The 27,464-nt window shown below is 43.5% G+C and overlaps 1 protein-coding gene across 1 annotated transcript in view; it reads left to right on the plus strand.

Annotated features, from left to right (window-relative positions):
* Positions 1-4,693: 4,693 nt before the first annotated feature.
* VTCN1 (V-set domain containing T cell activation inhibitor 1) overlaps positions 4,694-27,464 on the plus strand; it is a 29,698-nt gene continuing 6,927 nt past the window's right edge. The window contains exons 1-4 of the mRNA XM_049618410.1: positions 4,694-4,785; positions 6,264-6,328; positions 18,462-18,809; positions 21,667-21,945. Of these exons, the coding sequence (XP_049474367.1) occupies positions 4,694-4,785; positions 6,264-6,328; positions 18,462-18,809; positions 21,667-21,945 (784 nt within the window). The remainder of the gene's footprint in view (positions 4,786-6,263; positions 6,329-18,461; positions 18,810-21,666; positions 21,946-27,464) is intronic.

Consider the following 27,464-nt stretch of genomic DNA (forward strand, 5'->3'; position numbering starts at 1 on the left):
TCCATTTACCAATCTTAAATGGTCATGTTCTCAGTTCCCTGGATCAATGCTGGTCTTGATTTTACCAATACAGATAAAGCAGGGGGATGTAGAGATGGGGAAAAAAATGTCTGAGGAGACAACAATCTAAGCCTCTCAGAAACCTAAAACCTATACTAATCAATATCTGGACAATAATTGTACCTTGAAGCCCAATGCTCTCTTCTACATAGTATTTAAAAATAATTCCTTTTCACCTTTCTAGGGGGGAAGAAAGAGAGAAATTTTTTGGATAGGCTGAAATGAATGTCTTCAATTTCAGCGTTCTTTATAATAAACTCAGTCACTTGGTTAGTTTATGAACAAAGTAATATATTTGATTTATTCAAATATTTACTTGATTTACTCAAATATTCTGCTTGCTATATTTAATTTAAAAGTGTAATTTATTCAGATTAATCATACAAGTGATAATCTACGTTTCAGAGCTCTTAATCATTTATCATTTATTCAAGTGGAGGTAAGCTGATGATCTGTAAGGAACGTGCTATCTCTCAGTTCAGTCAGTATTTGGGGAAGGAGGCAGAAACTAGAGAGCATAGAATCCATTAATGTTTGGATAAAACAAAGGGCACTTTATGCCTTCCAGAATGAGTGCTCTACGCACCGTGGAGCGGATCCAGAAAGCCCTTGTTTTCTGAAATGGAGCTAGGGGAGATACACAAGGGGTGGGGACGAGGGGAGCCTTCTGACCTTGTGGCCTCCTGCCACGTGGGACCTTTGTGGCTTGCTGTGGCTTTCAGGTTTGTCTGTGTTTTAAATTTCAAATCAACACCTGTGCTTGGGGCTGCCTTCCCAGATCAGCACACCCCAGTCTGCATCTCCCCACGTCCCCACCTTCCCAGAAGACCCCCCTGGTTTGCAGCACCCTAGGTCAGCACAATTGTGTCTGTGCAGTTTGAATAATGCCCGGAAACAGATTCTGGCCCTACTGAGCTGCCCACTTTGGCTTCCAGAGTTCTCTCCAGAGAACATTATTCCTGTTGGTAGACCAATTACAAGGTCACACAGGTTTTGAGCGGTCAGCCCTCTACCCTGTTTTTCTCCATAAGCACTGCCACGTTTAGTGTGTGATTTTGTACAGTGTGAGGTTTTGCAGGGATGCACGGATCATGTCTTCCCAGAAATGCCTCATTTCTTTCAAGGCAGCAGCAGTGGAGACAAAGTCGTGTGAGGGAGTTGAACAGGGCCATCCCTGGGTAGCATGGATGTGTTTGGCAGAATCTAAGCCCCTCCCCTGGAAGACTCTGAGTCCTGCAGCACCTCAAAGCCCCCTTCTCCAAGTCCAGAGCACTGAGTGGGGTCCTGACCCCGTCCCTGCCTACGTGGTCTTTCTGTTGCTTTGGGTTGCTGCCTTGGAGAGAGAGTACGTTGCAGCATGAATTGGCTAAATGCATTTCTCCAGAAAACCTTCCTTTGTACTTTCCTTGAAATTGGTTCATGGAAACACACTTCGTGGAAACACACTTGGATTCTTCCTATTTCTCTCTGATGTAAATACTTCCTACGCCCTAGAATTCCTGCGAGAATTTGTTGGTCTTTGTACTGAAGCCCTGACTATGTGTCTTGTGTTATTACAGCATGCATGTGTGCATGTGCGTGCATGTCTGTGTATGTTGCATGTGCATGTGTGTGTGTGTGTGTGTGCATGTGTGTGTGTGTTTTGCCTTGTTACACTATACGCTCCTTGAGGGCAGGCACCCCATCTCTACATTTCCGCCATATTGCCCAGCAATGCATTTCACACTCTCGACACTCAATAAATCTTTCTAAATGAGCCGATCCTCCAAAAGCACTGATTTTCATGTGGGTCCTTTTGTAAGGAGGATCTATTTAAATGTGCGCCGTGAATTCCAACGCAGTGGTGAAAAGACAGTTTTGCAATAAAAATTTCCCACAGCGTCGTTATTGGAAATCATTCCGGCAAAGTAAAAGCCAAAAAGCAACGTAAGAACACCTTATGTGAGTATTTTCTTCAACTTTAAAAAAAATTAATAAGCAGCAGACAGGAATTATTTAATCTGGCAGCTCCGAGAGTTCCTGCCTCTCTTTCCAAGGCGCTAGAGTTGAGCTATTTCCCAAGGGAACAGCAGCTCGGCACAAACCTCAAGGGGATTCCTGCTTAGGGAGATTGCTGACAGACAGCAGGGTTCAGCTTCCACGATTAGGGAAACATGCGGGTCTGCTGGTGATGGAGATGGGCTCAGCCGCTTTGACTGACACACGCGACCTCCACTGTCCCATCCCTGCCGGTGAGTGTGCAGGTGTCTGTTCTGTGTCTTTGCTTTTCTTCAGAGAGGGTAGGGGAAAGCACATGTGATGGCTTGAGGCAGGGGTATCTATGATGCTTCAGTGTGGCTGGAGGGCAGGAACCCAGGGGGAGCGTGGGGAGAGGCAGAGGCAGGAGAGAAGGCAAGATACCCCCTTTCGAAGGCCACATGGCCACATCCAAGGGTGAATTTTTATCATGAGGGAAATGGAAAGGCACTCAAAGTTTTCAGCAGAGGACTGTTATGACGATATTACAGTTCGCTAATCATTCTTACAAAGAGCTCAGTCGCTGAACGAAGGGCCAATCCCCACACCAACTTCCATCAGCACCCCCAAGGAAACATATATTCCAACTTAAAAACATGAGTTTGTTATATAACCACAGCAGAAAAATAAGAATTCATACTTATGGAAGCTTCCCATGTGCCTGGCATTATGCTACATGGTTTTTAAAATCACTCAACTCGTGTTAACACTGTGTTAACTCGTTTAATCTTTAAAAAAAAAAAATTTGTTTAATGTTTATTTTTGAGAGAGAGAGATAGTGTGAGTGGGTGAGGGGCACAGAGAGAGGGAGACAGAATCTGAAGCAGGCTCCAGGCTCTGAGCTGTCGGCACAGAGCCTGACGTGGGGCCTGAACCCGTGAACTGTGAGATCATGACCTGAGCAGAAGTCAGACACTTAACTGACTGAGCCACCCAGGTGCCCCCAGCTCATTTAATCCTAACAAGAAGGAATGGAAGCTGGAAGTCACATGACTATAAGCGGTGATGCTGTGGCTCGAATCAAGCAGGGCTCGGTCCAGAAGCCATGCTTGGGACCTTGTCATCATACTCTCCCCTTGATCACTGAGGCTCCCACCTCAGTCAGTCTCATACAGAAACTCTGAAGTCACGCTGATGGGGGCGGTATGAAGAATGGGCAGGAGGGGCCAGACTGGAAACAGGGAAGACTGTTGGGAGAGCCTTGTAAAAATGCTAGTGACACACGGTGGTGACCAGGGGCCCTGAAGACAGAAATGAAGAGACTAGGAGAGAAATGAAACGGATACTCAACAGGACCTGATAACTCAAAGGAGCTCGTTGAGCCCTCGCACACGCCTGGTACACGGTATTTCTGATGTATCAAAATACTCTAATATTGTTAGGATTACCAGTTGGACTGTTCCCAGGTGTAAGTCAGCTTTTAATAACAAACTTACAGCAAATAGCTTCGGGTAAACGTTTTTATGGTAAAATATATATACACAGCCTTTCATGGATCATGCCACATCCACTATCTAATTTGATCTTAAAACAACCCTCTTAGATGGGTCTTCTCAGTCTGCTGTAACAAGGAACCACTGACCTGTGGCTTAAACAACAGAAAGGTGCTCTCTCACAGCTCGGGAGACTAGCAAACCACTTGTGGGGCAGGCTTGATTCCTTTGGAGGGTGAGGGAGAATCTTCTCCAGGCCTCTGGTGGTTTCTGGGCAATCTTTGATGTTCCTTGGCTTGTAGGTCTCTGCTTTCATCTTAAAGTAGTGTGTTCCCTAAGTGTGCGTGCATGTCTGTGTCTAAATGTCCCCTTGTCATAAGGACACCAGTCACACTGGACTGGGGGCCCACGCTACTCTGGCGTGACCTCATCTAACAAATTCCTTTTGCCATGACCTTATTTCCAACTAAAGTCACATTCTGAAGTACTCAGGGTTTGGACTTCAAAATATAAATCTGGAGGGGTGGACGCACTTCACCCTGTAACACCCTTCCAGCTGGCAAAGCAGGGATGGCGCCTGTGCCCATTTTAAGGAAAAAGAAACCGAGTCTCAGAGAGATGAAGTAATTTCCCCAAGGTAAGTGAAACCCTGAGCCACAAATGCGAGGTGGCTCCCTGGCTCAGTAGTCAGAGACAGCCAGGCAGTGCCGCCTGCTGGGTGCGTGTGGCTGTTCTCACACCCTTCGAGCGGTCAGAACCGAGGGTGTAGAGAGAGCAAAGTGGTCAAATGTGGTCTCCTCTTAGAATCAATGGCAGATACCCCGTTGTTAAAAGCATCATTTTGCTTTATTCGGTTGCTGCCCCCACAGCCGCACCTCGTGAGGGCTTGACCTCCGGGGAAACTGTTCGCTCACATTGTTTCTTGTACGTCTGTTGTTTCTTGCGGTGGGTCCGGCCCTGAGCAAGGGGAGAGCCCGGCACAATGCGCGTATTCAGGGCGGAGAGCAGAATGCCCTGCGCCTCCCTTTTCTCTCTGTGGCACCATTCTTTGCCTCCCTGTGCCTTTCTTTTGTCCTGTTGTTGAGCAACATTGGTGTGGGCGTGGGGAGCGTGCGGCTTGCCAGCAGTGAGACCGCGTGCCCGAGGACGCCTGCCTGATGACTTATGCACAAGGGCGGGCAGTGATGGGCGAGCTTCCCAGGAACTGCTTTGCCAACGCGCTGGCTCCGACCTGGGCCTTCTTCTCTGCCCGTGTCACTCTCGACAGCAAGAGCTGGTAGCCCTCCAGGGGCATGGGTCCACCCGGAGAGCGGATGGCCGTGCCCCATGTGTGAACCCCCCTCCTCTTGGGAGGCAGCGTAGGAAGTAGATGAGTGCAGCTTCCAGAGATAGATTCTAATCCCAGCTCTGCCACTTAGCGACGAGGTGAATTTCAGGAAGATGCTGAATCTCCCTGTGTCATTTCCTCATCTATAAAATGGGGATAATACTTTTGTTTACCTCATAAGGTTATTGAAGAGATAAATGATATAATCCATGGATGGTGCCTAGAACAACATGTCTGCCAAGTTATTCTAGCGCTCGGCACTTGTAAACAGTACTGCCTTACTTTTCCCCCAAGTGTCATTTGTTAATTTGTTCACTGAAAACTGGCAGGATACATTTTTTTTAATGTTTATTTATTTTTGAGAGAGAGAGAGAGCGAGCGAGCATGAATGGGGGAAGAGCAGAGAAAGGGAGACACAGGATCTGAAGCAGGCTCCAGGCTCTGAGCTGTCAGCACAGAGCCCGACACGGGGCCCGAACCCACGAACCGTGAGATCATAACCTGAGCCGAAGTGGGACGCTGAGCCCCCCAGGCGCCCCTGCAGGATACATTTCAAGAAGTTAACAATGGTTGTGTCTGGATGACGGAATTGCAGGTCATTTTATTGTTCTATTTAAAAAAAAAAAATACATTTGTATTTTCTAAAGTTTCTGTAATAAATATGTAGTACTTTTTTTAATAAGAGGAAACAAACTCCCATTGAGGATCTTCAGGGTGCAGTGGACTAAGGATGGGTGAGTACAAGGGAAGATATGGCCATTGTCTTTCGTGGAGTTTAAAGTCTATGGAGGGTGGGGCGCCTGGGTGGCTCAGTCTGAAAACCGTCCAACTTTGCCTCGGGTCATGATCTCATGGTTCACAGGTTCGAGCTCCACGTTAGGCTCTGTGCTGACAGCTCAGAGCCTGGAGCCTGCTTTGGATTCTGTGTCTCCCTCTCTCTCTCTCTCTCTCTCTGCCCCTCCTCTGCTTACATTCAGTCTCTGTGTCTAAAAAATGAATAAACATTAAAAAAATTGTTTAAAGTCTATGGAAGGAGACAAGGCAGATAGATCAATGCTGGGCATTAATGCTCAGTGTGGGCTGAGTATGGAACCAGTCCCCCCGCAGGTTGCACCCAACACCACAGAGATGCCCTCAGTTTTGTCCCAACGATCTTTGTATGTGGTCTTTCCTGATCTGGAAATAGGACAGTAAGATGATACACAAAGTCACCGCTTTCATGACTCCCGGCGCCCCCAGGGACATGGGGATGGAATTGTTGAGACCCCTTCCAAAGGCTCCTATTCCTAGGAAGGGGCTTACGATGAAGAAGAAAGTTGAGATGCTTTCTGTGGCACCTCTGACAAATGACACACATGAACCCGGGTCACAAAGCAGCATGTCAAGTGAACTGAAGAGTAATTTCCTGTTTCTCTATCTCTCCATAGCATTATTAGCATCATCATTGTTTTGGCTGGAGCCATTGCACTTATCATCGGTTTTGGTATCTCAGGTATGTGATTTCTTGCGTTATTGTGATCCATTCACCCCTTACCACTAGGTGCCCGATTACTTAGCCCAGTCGAATGGGAAGAGCGCAGGGCTTGGACCCAGAAAACCTCAGAGCAGAGCACTGCTTCTTCTACTTATGGACTCCGCTCTCTCCGAATTAGTCATTTAACTCCCCGGGCCTCAGTTGCCTCATTCGTAGGATGGGGGAATTAATGCCCAGGTCCCCAGGTAGTTGCGAGAGCCAAACGGGATGTGTACCAGGGTATTCTACCTACCAGTCAGCGCTGAAGGTATCTGGCGTCACAGGTAAAGGGCTACGGCGAGCCATTCTAGCAATGGTTGGCCCGGGTGGGTGGTTCCTTTGCAGTGAAACGTTGCTGAAGTGTTAAAGAATATCAGGTCCTTGTGCACAGGGGTCCTAGGTAGCGGAAAGACAGGTTGTGACTGCTGTTTGTGCAGGAACCTGACGCCACTGTGCGTGGATGGTGAGATTCCGAACGCAGCTGATGTCAGTTGCAGGAATAGTCTTCTCTCCCCTCTTCTGTGTGGACTGTGACTTGGAAGCGTCTATTATGGATGCCACTTTAATTAAAACATTGAATGAGTTAGGCCACAGCTGTCTTCTCTGAGGCAAACTGTTTGCTCCATTTCCCTTAAGCTGCCTGACTCAGGCCAACATTTCTATTTTAACTTAGTCTGGGGCCAGGGCTGTCGCTTTATAACTTCAGTTTCTATAGTCCCAGCTGCCTGTTGTCTCTGTCACTCTCCTCTGGTGGGGATGTGCTGCCACCAAACAGGGGTTGTGGCTTAAGTGAAGAAAATGGTAGCTGGTACATGTGTTTGCCTAGAAAAGGCATTAGCACCTTTCCCCACTTCCTTGATCAAAAATAGGTATTTTGGGGGGCGCCTGGGTGGTTCAGTCAGTTAAGCGTCCAACTCTGGCTCAGGTCGTGATCTCGGGCTCTGTGGGTTCGAGCCCCGCGTTGAGCTCTGTGCTGACAGCTCGGAGCCTGGAGCCTGCTTCAGATTCTCTGTCTCCCTCTCTCTCTGCCCCTCCCCCGCTCACACTCTGTCTCTGTCTCTGTCTCTCTCTCAAAATTAACAAGCATTACAAAAATATTTTAAGAGAAAAAATAGGTATTTTAGGGTGCCTGGTTGGCTCAGTCAGTAGAGCAGGATACTCTTGATGTTGGGGATGTAAGTCTGAGCCCCATGCTGGGTGTACAGATTACTTAAAAAAACTAAAAACTTAAAAAAAAAAAAAAAGGTATTTTGTCTTTCATCCATTTTGATTGGATTATCTGCCTTTTTCTTTTTGATTTGTAGAAATCCTTTATATATTTTGGATGCAATTTGGTTATATGCATTGCAAAATCTCTTCTACTCTATGGCTTGCTTTTTCCCTCTCTTAATGATGTCTTTCAATGCGAGCAAAAGCTCTTAATTTTAACCTAGTCCATTTTATCCATCTTTTCCTTTATACTGGGGCTTTCTGTAGCCTGTTTGGTTAAAAAAAATATTTGCCTATCCCAAGGTCATGAAGATTTTTTCCCTAAGTTATCTTCTAGAAGCTTTCTTATTTTACCTTTCTCATTTATATCTATTAACCATTCAGAATTAATTTTGTGTGTGGTGCAAGAGAGTGGTCAAGATTCATATGTTCCGTGTGGCTCTCCAGGTGATCTCGCACCATTTGTCAAAAATACTGTCCTTCCCCCACATCTCACCAAGTGCTATTTTTATCATAAATCGAGTATCTAAATGTGTATGGATCTGTTTCTGAGTGTACTAGCCTGTTTTATTCTAATATTCTTTTATAATTCATTTTCTTTTTATGTTCTCTCTCTACCTAGTCCTGATCTTGGGCATTTTATCTGTCCATCAGTCTGTGTGTATTTCTCTCTCCTTCTCTCATCTTAAAGCAGGTTTACAGGGCATTACTAGCTCGACAGTAGTTTTGAAAGAGCCACGTTTAGGTTTGTCTCTGATTGTTTTCTTATTTAATTAGTTTTGGCTTTTATCTTTATTAATGTCCCTCTTTCTGCTTTGTTTGGCTGTCTTTTCATTCTTTTTTCTAGTATCTTAAAATAAACACTTCTCAAAAGAGTATGTCCAGGAAAGCCAACATGGCCACCTGTGACTCAGTCGGTTAAGCATCTGACTTTTGATGTTGGCTCAGGTCATGATCTCACGGTTTGTGAGATCCAGGCCTGTGTCAGGCTTCCCACTGACAATGCCAAGTATGCTTGGGATTCCCTCTCTCTTTCTCTCTGCCTCTGCCCCACTCACTCTCTCTCAAAATAAATAAATTAACATTTTTTAAAAAAGAAAGCCAATTAATAGCTTTTAGGAGATACTATCATTCAGCTTTCCAAAATGTTTACCAATTTACTCTTCACCAGAAGTGTATGAGAGATCCAGTGTTTCCTTACCAACCCTAGATACTGTAGAATCCTTTTGTGGTTTTAATTTCTATTTCCTGGTGACTGAGGAGACTGAGTGCATGTTCATATGAGCATCATAATGTTGAGTGACAGAAGCAGACACAAAACAGTACGTTCTATATAATTCCACGTATATATAGTTCATAAACAGGCAAATGAATCTCTATTAGAAAGGAGAATAGTGGTTACTACCCTGGGAAGAGTTGAGGGGGTAGCCTTTAGGAGGCAGCATGAGGGGACTTCTGTGGGATAGTCAAGTTCTAGTTCTTGGTATGGGTGGTGGTTACGTGGAAATGAAAATGTGATAATTCTGCAGACTGCACAGTTACGATGTGTACATTTTTATGTATATGTGTTGTACTTTAACACACTCATATAGGGGCGCCTAGATGGCTCAGTCAGTTAAGCATCCGACTTTGGCTCAGGTCATGATCTTGTGGTTCATGGGCTCAAGCCCTGTATCAGGCTCTGTGCTGACAGCTCACAGCCTGGAGCCTGCTTCGGATTCTGTGTCTCCCCCTCTCTCTGTGTTTCCCCCACTTGCACTCTGTCTCTGTCTCTGTCTCTCTGTCTCTCAAAAATAAACATTAAAAAATTTTAAATATATTCATATATACACACATATTACAAATATGTATTATAAAATATGTGTGTATATACATTGGGAAATAAAATATTGACTGATAAAGTGAATATTTTGAACTAACTTTTAAAGATATCAGTATATACATTTTGGTAACTTCTTCACTAATGCTTAATTAGCTCTTCCTTAGTTATAATTTACCCATTCTGGATCTTATACACCTCCTTGAATTAAAACCCTAGGCGCCTGGGTGGCTCAGTCAGTTGAGTGTCTAACTCTTGATTTTGGCTCAGGTCATGTTCCCATGGTCATGGGCTTCAGCTCTTCATCAAGCTCCACGCTGTGCAAGGAGCCTGCTTGAGATTCTCTCTCCCTCCCCCCTCCTCTCTCTGTCCCTCTTCCCTGCTCGCACACTCTCTCTCTCTAAAAATAAAATAAAATAAAATAAAAAATACACTGCCTTAAAAACAACAAAAACAACAACAACAACTCTAGTGTTTGTCCTGCACTCTAAATCTTGGTGACGAAACTTTTTTGGGCTTAGGGCTAAACAGCTTGGCATGACACCCCTTATGGAATTATCTTTTACTTGACCACCCTAGCAAGAATTTTCACATTGCCACAGCTTCCCTGTGACAGTCAACATTTTGCCACTCACACTTTTCCTATTGTATGACTACAACGACTCAGTACTTAGTTCCGTCCCCTGAAGAGGATGCTCAGAGGGTACTCCCTAAGTGCTTTTTTGAACGGACAAGTGGATGGGTGCTTGGAGAAGCAAATACATGGATAAAAGCTAGTCAACCCAGTCCAGCAATATCCCACCAGTAATATTAAAACCCTACTGCCAATAAAGAGGTTTTCTGCCTCCGTCCTATTTCATGGGGTTAAAGCTGGTCATTTTGAATACAATAGGCTGTTTATGAATTTAACACTCTTTAGTTGGATTTTTCTCAGTTGCCTTTATTAAAATGCCCATAACCCTTACCCAAGAGCATCATATTATCACACTTTAGATAAATTCAATAAAATGTTAGCTGTCTTGGGGCGCCCGGCTCAGTCAGTTAGTGCCCGATTCTTGATTTTGGCTCAGGTCATGATCTCACGGTTCACAAGTTTGGGCCTCACGTTGGGCTCCACGCTGACAGTGTGGAGCCTGCTTAGGATTCTCTCTCTTCCTCTCTCTCTTCCCCTCTCCCCCCCCGCTCTGTCTCTCAAAATAAATAAATCCACTTTAACAAAATGTTAGCTGGCTTCATACACAAGGCAGTGAAATTAAGGAAATGGCATTACGTAGGTGATGGTGATGATGATGGCAACATCTTTTGAATCTTTCCTATGTGCACCTCACTGCAATAAATAACTTTGCATACATTATCCAATTTACTATTCACAACAAAGAGAAGACAAGTATTATTCCTCCCTCCCAATAACTACCCACCCAAGGTTGCACGCAGCTAGCAAATGGCACAGTTGTGTTTCAGGCCCTGGTAATTTGCTTCCGGAACCCACACTCTTCCCTACCTCCCCGGTACAGATAATGACTTTCGTACGGAGTTGTGGCAGGGAAGGGTGTTTTCTGGTGTGCCTTGCAGGCATCATTCCTGAGACCGCAGCTCAGACATAGAGATATTCCTAAATACAGAAAACAATTCCACCTCTTCAACACTCTCCTGAGGTCACATATGCCAGCTCCTCATCGCCACCCCACTCCTGAAGAGTACTAAGTATGGACCCCAGAACACATAAAATGCATGTGAAGTGAATTATTTGGAAGAGAGGTTGAGAGGCTCCCATTAATCCCTGGTTATAGGACAGCCTTTGTGGATGGCCCTTCAAGACAGGGGCGGGGGGTGGGGGCGGACGCCGTGGAAAGGTCCCTGACCCTCTGCAGCCCAGTCCTCACACTGTCACTCACTCACTGGATGACTTGGAACAGCTCTGGGTAAGGGAAGAGTTAAGGGATCAGACAGAGACGTTCTCATCTCAGGTCTGACACTGACTGTATGTCTTTGGGGATATAACTTAACTTTCCAGAAATGTTTTCCTCGCTGATGAAAGAGCCGTTGTGGGAATTCAATGAGAAAAGTGTTTGCGAAGTACCTGGCACATGAGTGTAATAAATGGCTGTCACTGTTATTTAGATTGATAGCGTCGGTGCTATTAATAATAAATTGTTGTTATTAATGCATTTATATGGCACTTCTTAAAACCTCCGCAATTTCCTGGCCATGCCAGGGCTGGACACCTCCTCTGAAGTTAGGCCAGGGCAGGAAGCCACAGGACACGGTCTCATAATAAATACTCCATCTTTGGACACTGGCTAAGCCAACCAGGCATGTGCTCATGGCACCGAAACAGGAGACTGAACAAATTGTCTGCAAAGTATTTGAGAGGCATACAGATCTATATATCTAGATCTAGGTCTAGATAACCTATCTAGATATCTAGATATAGATATAGAAATATAGATATTTTTTAATTGTAGTCATCTGAGAAACAGTTGTTGGCCTTTCTTACTTTCGTTTCATGGTTTTCAATCGTTTTTAATTTTACGTAAGGTAAAGATACCATCTTACTGGATAGGCTCTCTGTGTGTCTCAAGCTGGTCGGTCATGGATATAAGCCAAATGTGGTAGAAAGAGCACAGGGTTAGTTCCAGACAAGATTGTGTTTGATCCTGGCTCCACTACATGCTAGACAGAGCTTCGGCCAGCCATTTAATCCCATGGAGCCTCTTTATCCTCAGTCATAAGAAGGGCATAATGGTAATTCTTATCTTTCCTGGTTCTTACCAGGCTTAAAAGGAGTCACTATAACTGAAGCACTTAGTAAAGTCTCCCTGTCCTCCTGGTGCTCTGATCTGCAATCTTTCCAAATGATTCTAGTTAATAATGGTTATCGAAAGCATTAAGATTTAACATGTGGCAAGTCAGGTGCTATGTTAAGCTCTTTGCCTGCGCTGTATCCTTTAGGCCTTTCAGGGACTGTCTGAGGGAGCTACTATCATTAACATCTTAATTTTAGGGGCGCCTGGGTGGCTCAGTCGGTTAAGCGTCCAACCTTGACTCAGGTCACGATCTCGCGGTTCATGAGGTCGAGCCCCACGTCGGGCTCTGTGCTGACAGCTCAGAGCCTGGAGCCTGCTTTGGATTCTGTGTCTCCCACTCTCTGCCCCTCCTCTGTTCATGTTCTGTCCCTGTCTCTCAAAAATAAGTAAACGTTAAAAAATTTTTAAAAGATGAAAAAAAAATGAAATAAAGAAGTTAGAAAACTTGCCCAAGATCACATATCCAGTAAGTGGCAGAGATGAGACTTAAATCCAGACAGCCTGATACCCGTTCTCAAACACCATATTCTACGGTGGCTTCCCACATTGTCCCTTCATCTAGCATGGCCCAACATCCCTCCTCATTTCTTCTCACAGAAGCAGCCGTTACCCCCAATCCTGCTCTCCTCTCTGGCAAGAGGGGCACTCACATTGGTGCCAGCTTAAGCCTACGTGTTGCCACCTTTAAGCCTTGTGCTATGGTGTCCATCCAGGTGGTTGGGTGTTTCCAGCCAATGCCGAGCAACCATTCCTGAAAGCTTCCAGTATGCTGTCTATGCTACTGGAATGTACAGAACTTGTCTTACTGAGTCATTTCAAAAGAAAGTTCATTTTCCAGGTTTTATCCAGTGGCACTGAACATCCCAGATTCATAATTTCTGTAAAGAAGTCTTGCCTTGTGTGACCTGTACCCTCACTTTCCAAGAGATTTCTGCTCCTACAGGGCAGGGCAATTGAATAGCACTCACCCAGTGTGAAAACAGAACCGCTCAGGTTTTGGCCTGCTTCTCTTTTACAGCTACTCTTCTCCGATGCAAACCAGAGCTGTCAGAGCAATTAGCCCTCAAGGGCTAGAGAATGCATTTTCAGTAAGTGGCAGGGCTTTCCAATTTTAAAGTTCAAATCTTAGAGGCCAGTGAAATTCTTAAAATCTGTGCCTGTTTCAATTAACAGAAATCTCTATCAATAGATAACCACCTCGAACCCATCACCTGGAGTCCTTTTACCCTTCGCTCACCAAATCACACAAGAGCCACTGGTGGTTAAGAGGCCTGGAGAATACTACCAGGCCAGATTGTGTTTCCTAAAACAATTGGCTCTTTGAGCCAATATTTGCTTGCAAGTTTGAATACAGATTTCTTTCTTTCTTTCCTTTCTTTCTTTCTGTCTTTCTTTCTTTTATTTTCTTCTCTTTTTTTTGAAAAGCAATATTTGTATGCTATTGCTTGCAAATTAAATTTCCTTTAATCACTTTTAATCATCATTTATTCAGCTAACAAGCATTTATTGATTGCTTTCTGGGTGCAAAGCCATGGCTAGGTCCTCATGGTTTTTTAAGTTCTCCCTAGTTTTTATTCCTCCTCTTGATTTGATAAGGGAGGGGAGCATTTAATCGACATTATGCTCATTCCATCTGCCACATCTTTAATGCAACCTTAAATGGGCTAGAGCCTGCAGTGGGTCCCTGGGGCACTCCACACTTGCCTACTTTCAATCATTAAGTTCTCTAAGAGATATTTCAGCAAATTCTCTACCTTTGGGCTCAAGGCCAACACATTAAAATTAATTTGGTAGCACAATTACCAAACTAAGATATGTCATTACCATTTCATTCTCTCTATAAACTGTGTTAATCATGTATTTTTTCTGAAAAGTAATTTTTCAATTCAACTTTAATGGCACTTTATAAACTACAATCAAATTTATCCCTGCTCTAACATAGTTACATTTGCTCCATGATTATATTGAGAATCTCTGTATTTTCACTGCCTTCTTTTTCACTGGCTCACGTTTCCCCAAAATTTAGATGCGGTAATCCTGCCGAATATTCCTTATTCCTATAACCATTTTGGATAGTAGCATTATCTCATATAGTGCCTTGATTTCTACTTATTTCCATTCACTCATTCATGTATTCATTCAATGAACAAACACTATTTTTCTTTGTAGAAATGTAGCATTAGGCACTTGTCTTACTTTGTTCAGGCTGCCATAACAAAATATCATAGACTGGGTGGCTTAAAAAACAGAAATTTATTTTCTCACAGTTCTGGAGGCTGGAAAGTCCTCCCCAGGTTTTAGGTGGCCCCATCTCTAAGGCTACAATGGTAGTGGCCCTCTGGCCGGTTGAAACACAGACAATGGCCCTCATCCTTTGAAAGGAAGGAGGCACACCCGATGATCTCTGCGCATCACCTTTAGATTGTTTTTCCCTTTTCTGGAAGAATAGCACATATTTACAGCTCTATGGTCTTGGCCTGCAGGATCTAAGAAATCTGACAGCCTTCCTTCATTTGTCTCATTTTTTCTATCCCCTTTAGTTTTTCTGTCCCCTGCTGGTGCTGTTGCTGCTGGTGTAGTCCCCATTTCTATTCCTGGCTTCTGCCGAGGTGGCTAATTAAACCTTTCTCATTTTTTTGCAATATGGATAGGCTGAGAAATTTCCAAATCTTCAAGTTATGGTTCTTTTTTAACTTAACAATTCCTTCTTCAATTCATCTCTTTCCTTTCTTAAATTTTACTATATAAGCAGTCAGGAGTAACCAAAATGCTCCTTCACACCTTTGCTTAGAAATCTCAGCTAGGGGCACCTGGCTGGCTCAGTGAGTAAAGCATCTGACTCTTGATCTCGAGGTCATGAGTTCGAGCCCCACATTTGGTGTAGAGATCACTTTAAAAATATACAATCAATTAATTATATACCCAATTCCATTACTTGTAAATTCAAAATTCCATCACTTATAAATTCAACTTTCCACGAAACACTAGAACATAGTTTAACCAAGTTCTTTCCCACTTTATAACAGGATGACTTTTCCTCCAGTTTCCAATAACATGTTCCTCATTTCCATCTGAGACCTTACCAGAATCACCCTTAACATCCATATTTCTAACATGCATCTTAAAATTCTTCCAGCCCCTACCCAGGACCCTGTTTCAAAGCACCTTCCACATGCTTACTAGTCTATTACACCAGCACCTCACTTCTTAGTACCAAAATTTGTATTAGTCAGGGTTGTCCCGAGAAACAGAACCCAGAACCAATAGGAGTGTGTGTGTGTGTGTGTGTGTGTGTGTGTGTGTGTAATGAGAGAGAGGGAGGGAGAGATTTAGAAAGAATTGGCTCACACAATTGTGGAGGCTACAAAATCCCAAGATCTGCTTCATCAAGCTGGAGACCCAGATGGTTGAGTTCCAATCTGAGTCCAAAGGCTTGAGAACCTGGAGAGCCAATGATGTAGTTCCAGTCCCAAAACTGGCAGGCTCAAGATCCAAGAAGACAGTGTTTCAGGTCTAGCCCAAAGGCAGGAAAAGACGAACGTCCCAGCTGAAAGCAATCAGGCAGTCGGAGTTCCCTCTTACTCAGGCTTTGTGTTCTATTCAGGCCTTCTACTGATTGCATGACGCCCCCCAAATAAGGGGCGGGGGGTGACCTGCTTTACTCCATCTACTGAATCAAATGTTAATCTTATCCAGAAACATCCTCACAGACGCCCCAGAATGTCTGACCAAATGCCTGGGCATCCCATGGCCCAGTCAAGTTGACATATAAAATCAGAGCATTATAGGGCTTACGAATATCATGAAGACAGTCTCCGTCCTTGAAAAGCTTACAAATGTGTGCCAGGGACAGACCAGACACAAGGTGGAGGGAGACAGCTGCTATAATAAAGGCAAGGGAAAGTATTATGGGAGAGTAGAGAATCTATTAATTTTGTCTTGGCAGATCAAAAGAGGGCTTCACGCAAGGGCTGCCATCTGAACAGCCTTGCATAGAAGTAGAATTTGGATAGCTGGTGATAAAGGAGAGGGGGGAACTATAAATTGTAGGTGCGAGATGAACAGGGGTGTGAAGATGCATAGTATAATGGTATAACCAGTACTACCCTGGAATGTCTTGGATATTAGTCTGTCAAGTAAAAATAATTGAAAAGCAAATTAAATCTTTAAAGCAGCGTTCAAGAAAATGCCAAGGCAGGGGATGGGGCCTGTTGCATTCATATAACGCATTGAAACTCCGTACAGTCGTCTTTCATAATTTCTCTCCCAAATCTCCCACGTGAATGGCCACTGTGCATGGCAGCTGCTCCCAGGTCTCACTTCCCCCACACTCAAAAGTCTGCGCAACTTCCTCCCAAGCCAGCCTGTGCACAGGTTTTGTTTCCCCTGCCTCTTTTTCACCTAGAACTGTTCTTCTATCAGTAACTCTGTTCTTTCTAAATAAACCCATTGAGCTTAGCTTCTTCGGGTCTGTCCTCCATCCAGTACCTTCACCTACTTTCCATAAAGCCCACGAGCCAATTAGTTCCAATCCCTAATGGGCTAGGAGAGGTGAAATGCCAAGGATATCCTTATGTTCATAGCATTTACCTCTTGAATCTGAAAAATAGCATGCATACCTTGTGTATTTTTTCCAGTGAAAGCAGAAAATCAATAAATCACTTGATATACATAAATAGTAGAGACTATGGAAGGATGTGTTAGGAAATGAGACTGGAAAGGCAGCGATAAAAACTAATATCTATGGGGCACTTACTATGTGCCAACCAGGATTTAGCTTTGAAGGCCATGCTAGTAAGTCTGAACTTTATTTACTCCACAGCCTTTAGGAGCCGTGGAAGATTAGTGATTATAAAACTGATGTGTCCAGACTGTATTTTAAGGTCTACCCATAAGATGAATGCATGTAAACTAGATTGGATGGAAGCAAAGATGAAGCGCAGAAATACCAACAGGGAAGCCAAGAAATGCTCAGGACCCATCAAGTAGGACTTTTTTGGCTCTAAGAAGGAGAGGTGTGTGCCGACTGTTTTAATACAACAAACAAAGCGTTTGTTTAAAAGGTACTCAGAGATTGGGACAGGAACTAGACGTGGAACCCCTCAGGATCTAAGACAGCTCTAGGGGTGGAGGATTCTCTTCATCTTTCTCTCGCATGTTCTCTCCCCCACACTTTGGATCGGTTCCACTCTCCTCTTGGGCTCAAATGCCCCTCCCCCTCCTTCACTTCACAACCAACCACGGAAGGAGTCTCTCAAGAAGATTCGGTTAATAAGAGACTCTTAAGTACTGAGAACACACTGAGGGTTGGTTGGGGGTGGGGGAGAGGGGAAAGTGGGTGATGGGCATTGAGGAGGGCACCTGTTGGAATGAGCACTGGGTGTTGTATGGAAACCAAATTGACAATAAATTATATTTAAAAAAAGAAGAAGAAGATTTGGTTAATTAAATCACCCCTACAGGCATGCCCAGTCATTCAGTTGGCCAGTCCTTCACAGATTGCACAGGCTGTCCACTGGGCAAGTGGGGGAGAGGCAGTGGATATGTCTGGCATCATAATTAATATTTCTACTGGTGGTATGTTTGGAGGGCGGGGTGGTATCTATCTTAAGCCAAAAATCAATTAAATTAAGTACCATTCTTCATTACACCATAGCTAGCACTATAACCTTGACCAAGTCACTTATCTCCTCTTTGCTTTGGTTTCTTCATCATCCAAATGGAGATCAAAGTAACAGCACTTTAGAATCTAGCATTCTTCAGAATCACTAGCCACATTTAGTTAACGTGAGGTCTCACTTCTGTGCCACTTCTGGTTAACCAAGAGTAACAATACCTGATGTGTGTCATTGCAGTTTGCAAATCAAGTTCACGTCCATTTGATTTGATCCTCATAAGAACCCTTTCAGGTGGGGAAGACAGATATCATTCCCTCCATTTTTCTGAGACCCAGAGAGGTTACATGATTTACTCAAGCTCACACAGCTATTAAGTCAGAAAGCCAGGACTTGAATTCCCATTTCAAACTCCAAGTTCCATATGTTCTCTACTTGTTACCTCTCAAGTTTGGGTTGCCTGTTCCAAAAAGCAGATCTGCTGTAGATCAAGGCTACTGTGTCCCTGTTCTTTCTATTCTTATGTCTTCTTTTTTTATGCCTCTCCTGTTCTTCTACATTTCTAATTTATTCCAGAAGTGTTTGGCCTTTAGTAATGAAGGGTTTGGTTGTAGACATTCCAAGACTTCCCTCAGCATTGACCCTTGCTTCCTGAATTGCAGGGAGACACTCCATTAGAGTCACTACTCTCACCTCCGCTGGGAACATCGGGGAGGATGGAATCCTGAGCTGCATTTTTGAACCTGACATCAAACTTTCTGATATCGTGATACAGTGGCTGAAGGAAGGTGTTATGGGCTTGGTACATGAGTTCAAAGAAGGCAAAGACGACCTGTCAGACCAAGACGAGATGTTCAGAGGCAGGACGGCTGTGTTTGCGGATCAAGTGATAGGTGGCAATGCCTCTCTGAGGCTGAAAAACGTGCAACTCACAGATGCTGGCACCTATAAATGTTACATCATCACCTCCAAAGGCAAGGGGAATGCTAACCTTGAGTATAAAACTGGAGGTGAGTCACTTTGGGGAAGAGGGAAAGAAAGTGCCCAAAGGTAGGTGCCCAAAGGTATTTGGGGCTAAAGACCATGGATGGCTGATGGAATATGTGTGCCCAAGAGTGACCAATAAGGCGAAGACTGTCTGAATTCTGCCAGCAGCCATCCTTGCTGTCCAAGACCCACAGCAACTCCAAAAATAGCCCCCTATCATATTAGATCTTAAAATCTTCTGTTCTGGACTCTAGTCTTTTCCAGATTTTCAGGTATATTCCCTGAAATATCTTGCCAAAATAAACGTGGTCTCTTTCATGGTAGCCTGTGTCATTACTAGCAAGAGAAACCTGTGATCTGGCCTGAGACTTTTCTACAAGAAGTAGGCCCTAGCCCAAGTCTGAATTCAGTACCTCCAGGGGCTTATGGCAGTGGAACCCATTTTAGGAAGACTTCAAAAGGAACTAATGGAAAACAGTATTGTCCTATAAACTCACTAATCCTCCCCCAGTGAAATCCACCCTTCCTTATCAACTCAGCTTGGTGAATTACTGTACAAGGAACTCAGAAATGTACTGTGAGGAGTAAAAAGATGATTAAGAAAACTAGATGATTGTCCCCCGTCTTGAAGAGCTCTTTGTATAGAGCATATAAAGTTGAGGGCTGGGGCAGAGATAAGAAAAATGGGTAAATAACTATAATAATTGGTAAAGTGTATCAAATGCTTTAAGAGAAATACACAGTGATTTGGGGATTCAGAGGGAGAGAGAGAGATCACATCCAAATGCCTAGGGAGGGGATGGATAGGAAAGCCCCCACGGAGAATTTGGCATTTGAGAAAGGCCTTGCAAGATAGGCAGAAAGTATCCCGAGGTCTCCTGGCCTGCACAGGCCTTCCTTGGACACTTCATAACATGTGTTTATATTTGTTTGAGGCACAGATCTAGAGCCAGACCTGGACAAGTATAGTGACCTGGGCAAGGCAACCTGACTGGGCCTTAGTCTCTTCATCTTAAAATGGGGATTCCTAGGGTCATCTCAAAGGGACACTGGAGCCAACTGAAAGGGCTTCCAATGGCAAAGCTGGAACAGTCTGAGCAACCATATAAACAGCATGGTATTAAATTAGAACTCCAAGTATAAAATAAACATGTGAGTCCATACTTCTATAAATATGAGGGAGACGGCACCAACCTTTACAGATGAATTCCAAATAATGTGTTTAGATCTCCCCACCCCTGGAGGTAGAGCTTAACACTTCCTCCCTCCCCCATGACCACACATAGTGTGTGTTTTTCTCAGGAAGTCCAGCTTCCAGAGAAACCGGCCTCAGCCGGGTGGTCACAGTTAACCTCATCAGTGATAAGTCATGTTGATAGCATGCCTTCTGATGTGACATGATGAGAAGGATACTCTTCCTCCCACAGTCTTCCTCTCCAAAACCCATAGCACCAATCTAATCATGAGAAAAACATCAGACAGATTCCAAGAGAGGGGCATCCCACAAAATATCTGACCAATACCACTCAAAACTGTCAAGATCAGGGAAAACATGGAGAGACTGAGATACTGTCACAGGCCAGAGGAACCTAAGAGGATGGGAGGACCAAATGCTATATGGGATGCTGGGGAAGAAAAAGGACATTAGTGGGAAAACTGGTGAAATGCAAACAAAGTCTGGAGATAAGTTAATAGTTATGTACCAGTGATGGCTTCTATTATAACTACATAATAGTTATGTACCAGTGATGGGTTTCTCTGGCACATTTTGACAGATGTGCCACGGTTATTTAAGATGTTAACATTAGGGAAAATGGGGTGAGGTGTATACAAGATCGCTGTGCTATCCTGGCGACGTTTCTGTAAATCTAAAATTATGCCAAACTTAAAAGCTTATTTTTAAAATGGTGATAATAGATATCCTTGTAACTGTTGTGAGGATCAAATGAAATAATGTCTGGAATTTGGTACCTGGCACAGAGAACACCCTCAATAAATGGTGGTTCACTGTCATGTACACTCAGTTCCTTACATCATCTCCCGGGAGCTCATTCCCTGCCTGCTGGGAGGGGATGAGTCTCATCTCCCCTGCTAGATGGCAGACTCTTTAAGGGCAAGGCAAGGTCTTTCCTTGTACCACTCACTCAGTTCCAGCACAGTCCCGGGCGAAGGAAAGTGCTAAATAACTTAATAAATTATATCCTGGCATAATAAGCGTTTTACAGTCAAAAGTCCAGGACTTAACATTTTTCCATAAGTATCTTTCTGCCTGAATATTAGAAGAAGCTAGTCTTAATTTCCAAGTTCATTTACCTCCCCAAGAAGGAGAACTATCTTAGAAGGAGACAAATGCCTGCCTCTACCCCTGGACACCAGGGCTGGAGAGGCTCCACCCAAGAAAATCCAAACCACCATGATGGGAAGGCCTGTGTATGGAATTTCTGTGGGCGACAGGTGAATCCTGTTTGTTTTTTCCTTCTCCTTCTCCTTCCCCACCCTAACTTTATCCTCCAGGCAGAAAAATACATAAAAAAATCCAAGAGGCTTCACAGGTACCTGAGAAAATGCCCAATTTCCTTAAGGGATACACTTTCTTGTGATCAACTTTATCCTTTATCTTTAAAGGGATAAACTGGAACTCATCTTAGTTGGAGAGATTTACCTGTTATAACAATGATACCTAAAACTTAGGTCTTGGCCAAAGGGTTGTGTAAATCTTTACTGGAAACTACTATACAATGGGCCATGCACAGACAGCCCACTGGGGAAGTATTGAGTCACTTCGGTGGTGGAAACGACTGTGTTTTTAAGACCTTGCACTTCAAAGGCTATATTGTTTTATTGCTATGACCTTGACATCTGCCCCTTTCAATCCTGCAGCCTTCAGCATCCCAGAGGTGAACGTGGACTATAATGCCAGCTCAGAGAGCCTACGGTGTGAGGCTCCCCGATGGTTCCCCCAGCCTACAGTGGTCTGGACATCCCAAGTTGACCAGGGAGCCAACTTCTCAGAAGTCTCCAATACCAGCTTTGAGCTGAACTCTGAGAATGTGACCATGAAGGTTGTGTCCGTACTCTACAATGTCACGATCAACAACACGTACTCCTGTATGATTGAGAACAACATTGCCAAAGCCACAGGGGATATCAAAGTGACAGGTGGGTTTCTCCATGCTTTTTGTACACTTTTCGTATGGGTTTATTGGGGGTGAGAATCAAATCTGAATTAAAATCTAATTTCTTTAACAGATATATTATGTATCAGGGAATGGAAAGCTCTAGAGTCCTCTTCATGGAGACCTTAGCCACAATTATAGTTGGGACTGCATTGCATAAGAAGAAGCCTAACACAAGACAATATTTATGGCATATAGGTCAAAAATTGCAATGAGGCTTCATCTTGTATGCCTTCTCATTGACTGGGGATGGTTCCCTGGAAAGCAGTATTTAGGAATCTGTGGCCCTAACTCAGTAGGTCTGCTTTGGTGAAGCAATGAGGAAAATGACAATTATTTGACATCTTTGACATATTCAGCTGGTGATCTACATGCCTAGCCCCCCAAAACTGATTTGGTTCTAGCCTGCTTTTGAGAAGACTTTTTTAGGGTCTGACTTAGTCTTATTCAGCCCATCTGGGACTGGCTCATGATCCCACTAACACTGGCCTGGGATTTATCTGAAAGCTCTGGCATTAAGTGGCCTCCCAGGCTGACACGACCAAGACTCAGAGAGGCCCAACATGCTAGTTTCCCTGTTTTCATGCACGCACACACACACACAAAACCTAGGGTTGAGCTAGTGTCTAGAAAATGCACAGACTGGATTATGACTTTTAAGACCGTCCCTACGGCAGCTGAATTAAAAATTCAGTCTAGAGTGGAAGGCGTATGTCAGGAGAACTGCTGTCTCATATCCAGCCCAGAACCAGTGGAATACCTTGCACATTTAAGAGCCCTATCAAGAATGTTTGCTGAATTTAGCAGATCCTGCACACCGAGAAAACTGATTTGAGGATTAACACAACAATCTGCACAACCTGAACCACAGAACTCAGCAGGTACATGGCGCAGAGAGGTGAACTGGGGGAGAGAAGCCATGGAAGGCAGGGAGCTGTTTTTCCATCCAGGGAGACGATGGAGAATACGGGAAAAGCACTCCCCCTCAAAAACAGCTGGACAGAAAGCGGAAAAGTGGAAACAGCCGCAGGGACTGAACTGAAAAGGGAGAAAGGAGAGGAGAGGGTTTAAATTCCATTAAGACTATAAACAGGGAGCACAGAGTCTGCAACTCCGCGGCTGATACCTGGCGGTGCTCCGGTGGGAAGGATGAATCCCCAGGAGCAGAGTGGGGTCTGGGGCTCTTCGGGCCACACAGGGAGAGGCGGTTCCCCTGCTGGGAGGACATTCGGTAGAGGGTGTGCGGCCACCGGGTCCCAGCGACCCCAGAGAACAACCGCATTTGCTGGTGCTGGAACAAGGTGGCTGGGGGTGAAGCCAGATGCGGGTTGAGATTTTCCATAATCTCTGAAACGCTGCTGCCACCCGATCGCGGGAACTTTCTCTGGGGCGGCTGGCACCTAGCCCAGCCGCAGTCTCTGGGCATCAGCAGCACAGTCCCGCCAACGTTCCTGGGGGCGGCGGCACCCGGCCAGTGCTCGGTGAGACCCTCCCACAGAGAGGTGGAGCTGGTCAGAGCCGCGGTCCCTCGGAAGTGAGGGGTCGGGAAACACAGTCTCATCTGAGATAAAACTCAGGAGGGAAGTGCCGCCTGGCACCCTGATGGCTTGGTCACGCAGGGTATAAAAGCAGGGAGCCGCCGGAAGCCAAAGACAAAGGATGGGTGCGCGACAAGAGACGAGGTAGCTGGGTGACGCCATTTTTGCCCCTCCCACGCATGCGCATATACACACCTACACGCGCCACAACAATCCACCCTGGTAAGCTAAGCAGCACCATCTAGTGGAGAACGGAGCCATTACACTGAGCCCCGCCTAACTGGGCCAACCTCGCTCTTCGGGAACATGACAAATCTCTCCACCTACTTAGTTTATGGACTATAAAGTACTTCATAGTTTGACTTCTAGGGGAAAATGGCGTAATTTCAATTGTATTTCAGTCTGTTCACTGGTCCATCTATTCAATTTTTTTTCCTTTATTTTTCTTTCTCTTTTTCATTTCTTCTTTTTCTTGAATACAGAAAGAAAAAAATTTATTTTTACTTTCAATTTTTATTAAAAATATTTTTCTTTAATTTTTTTCTACTATATTTTTTAGTCTTGTGTAAATTTTTTCAAATGCTATTTTACTTCCATCTTATCATTTTATTCTATCTCAGTGTATTCATTTTTTCAAATTTTCAAACGATTTCTTTTTTTTTTCTTTCCCCTTTTTCCTCTAATCTATCAAGCCCCTTTCAACACCCAGACCAAAACACACCTAGGATCTAGCACCATTTATTTGATTTTGTGTATGTGTGTTTGTTGTTTTTAATTTTTTAACTTTAATTATTTTTAATTTTAATTGTTTTTAATTTTTTTACCTAATTAATTCCTTTTCTCCCTTCAAAATGATGAAACAAAGGAATTCACTCCAAAAGAAAGAGCAGGAAGAAACAACAGCCAGGGACTTAACTAACACAGACACAAGCAAGATGTCTGAACCAGAATTTAGAATCACGATAATAAGAATACTAGCTGGAGTTGAAAATAGATTAGAATCCCTTTCTGTGGAAATAAAGAAGTAAAAGCTAGTCATAATGAAATAAAAAGTGCTATAACTGAACTGCAATCTTGAATGGATGCCACGGCGGCAAGGACTGATGAGGCAGAGCAGAGAATCAGCGATCTAGAGAACAAACTTCTAGAGAATAATGAAGCAGAAAAAAAGAAGACTAAGACAAAAGAGCACGATTTAAGAATTAGAGAAATCGGTGACACATTAAAAAGGAACAATATCAGAATCATAGGGGTCCCAGAAGATGAAGAGAGAGAAAAGGGGGTAGAAGGGTTATTTGAGCAAATCATAGCAGAAAACTTTCCTAACCTGGGAGAAGACACAGACATCAAAATCCAGAAAGCACAGAGGACTCCCATTAGATTCAACAAAAACCGACCATCAACAAGGCATATCATAGTCAAATTCACAAAATATTCAGGTAAGGAAAGAATCATGAAAGCAGCAAGGGGAAAAAGTCCTTAACCTACGAGGGAAGACAGATCAGGTTTGCAGCAGACCTATCCACAGAAACTTGGCAGGCCAGAAAGGAATGGCAAGATATATTCAAAGTGCTGAATCAGAAAAATATACAGCCAAGAATTCTTTATCCAGCAAGGCTGTCATTCAAAATAGGAGAGATAAAAAGTTTCCCAGACAAACAAAAATTAAAGGAGTTTGTGACCACTAAACCAGCCCTGCAAGAAATTTTAAGGGGGACTCTCTGAGGGGAGAAAAGACTATATGTGTGTGTGTGTGTGTGTGTGTGTGTGTGTGTGTGTGTGTATATATATATATATATATATATATATATCTCAAAAGCAACAAAGACTAGAAAGGACCAGAGAACACCACCAGAAACTCCAACTCTACAAGTAAAATAATGGTAATAAATTCATATCTTTCAGTACTCACTCTAAACACCAATGGACTAAATACTCCAATCAAAAGATGCAGGGTAACAGAATGGATAAGAAAACAAGATCCATCTATATGCTGTTTACAAGAGACCCACTTTAGACCTAAAGACACCTTCAGATTGAAAGTAAGGGATGGAGAACCATCTATTCTGCTAATGGTCGACAAAAGAAAGCCAGAGTAGCCATACTTATATCAGACCATCTAGACTTTAAAATAAAGACTGTATCAAGAGATAAAAAAGGGCATTATATCATAATTAAGGGGACTATCCACCAAGAAGACCTAACAATTGTAAACATTTATACTCCAAATGTGTGAGCACCCAAATATATAAATCAATTAATCATAAGCATAAAGAAACTCATTGATAATACCATAATAGTAGGGGACTTCAAAACCCCACTTACAACAATGGACAGATCATCTAATCAGAAAATCAATAAGGAAAAAATAGTTTTGAATGACACACTGGACCAGATGGACTTAACAGATATATTCAGAACATTTCATCCTAAAGCAGTGGAATATACATTCTTCTCCAGTGCACATGGAACATTCTCCAGAATAGACCACATACTGAGACACAAATCAGCCCTCAACAAGTACAAAAAGATCGAGATCATACCGTGCATATTTTCAGACCACAATGCTATGAAGCTTGAAATCAACCACAAGAAAAAATTTGGAAAGGTTACAAATACCTGGAGACTAAAGAACCTCCTACTAAAGAATGAATGGGCTAACCAAGAAGTTAAAAAGGAAATTAAAAAGTATATGGAAGCCAATGAAAATGATAATACCACAGCCCAAAACCTCTGGGATTCAGCAAAGGTGGTCATAAGAGGAAAGTATATAGCAATCCAGGCCTTCCTAAAGAAGAAAGAAAGGTCTCAGATACACAATCTAACCTTAAACCTTAAAGAGCTGGAAAAAGAACAGCAAATAAAACCCAAAACCACCAGAAGACAGGAAATACTAAAGATTAGAGCAGAAATTACTGCAAAGGAAGCAATCAACAAAACTAAAAGGCAACCAACAGAATGGGAAAAGACATTTGTAAATGGCATATCAGATAAAGGGCTAGTATCCAAAATCTATAAAGAACTCACCAAACTCCACACCTGAAAAACAAATAATCCAGTGGAGAAATGGGAAGAAGACATGAATAGACACTTTTCTAAAGAAGACATCCAAATGGCCAACAGACACATAAAAAGATGCTCAATGTCACTCCTCATGAGGGAAATACAAATCAAAACCACACTGAGATACCACTTCACGCTGGTCAGAGTGGCTAAAATGAACAAATCAGGAGACTATAGATGCTGGCGAGGATGTGGATAAATGGGAACCCTCTTGCACTGTTGGTGGGAATGCAAACTGGTGCAGCCACTCTGGAAAACAGTATGGAGGTTCCTCAAAAAATTAAAAATAGATCTACCCCATGACCCAACAATAGCACTGCTAGGAATTTACCCAAGGGATACAGGAGTGCTGATGCATACGGGCACATGTACCTCAATGTTTACAGCAGCACTTTCAACAATAGCCAAATTATGGAAAGAGCCTAAATTTCCATCAACTAATGAATGGATAAAGAAGATGTGGTTTATATATATAATGGAATACTACTTGGCAATGAGAAAGAATAAAATCTGGCCATTTGCAGCAACATGGATAGAATTGGAGAGTGTTATGCTAAGTGAAATAAGTCTGGGAGAGAAAGTCAGATACCACATGTTTTCACTCATATGTGGATCCTGAGAAACTTAACAGAAGACCATGGGGGAGGGGGAAGGGGGGGAAGTTACAGGGAGGGAGGGAGGCAAACCATAAGAGACTTTTAAATACTGAGAACAAACTGAGGGTTGATGGGTGGTGGGGGAGAGGGGAAAGTGGGTGATGGGCATTGAGGAGGGCACATGTTGGGATGAGCACTGGGTCTTATATGGAAACCAATTTGACAATAAATTATATTTAATATAAAAAAAAGATTAGAGCAGAAATCAATGCTATCGAAACCCAAAAAAACAGTAGAACAGATCA

The sequence above is a fragment of the Panthera uncia genome (genome assembly GCF_023721935.1).
Source record: "Panthera uncia isolate 11264 chromosome C1 unlocalized genomic scaffold, Puncia_PCG_1.0 HiC_scaffold_4, whole genome shotgun sequence".
Classification (NCBI taxonomy): domain Eukaryota; kingdom Metazoa; phylum Chordata; class Mammalia; order Carnivora; family Felidae; genus Panthera; species Panthera uncia.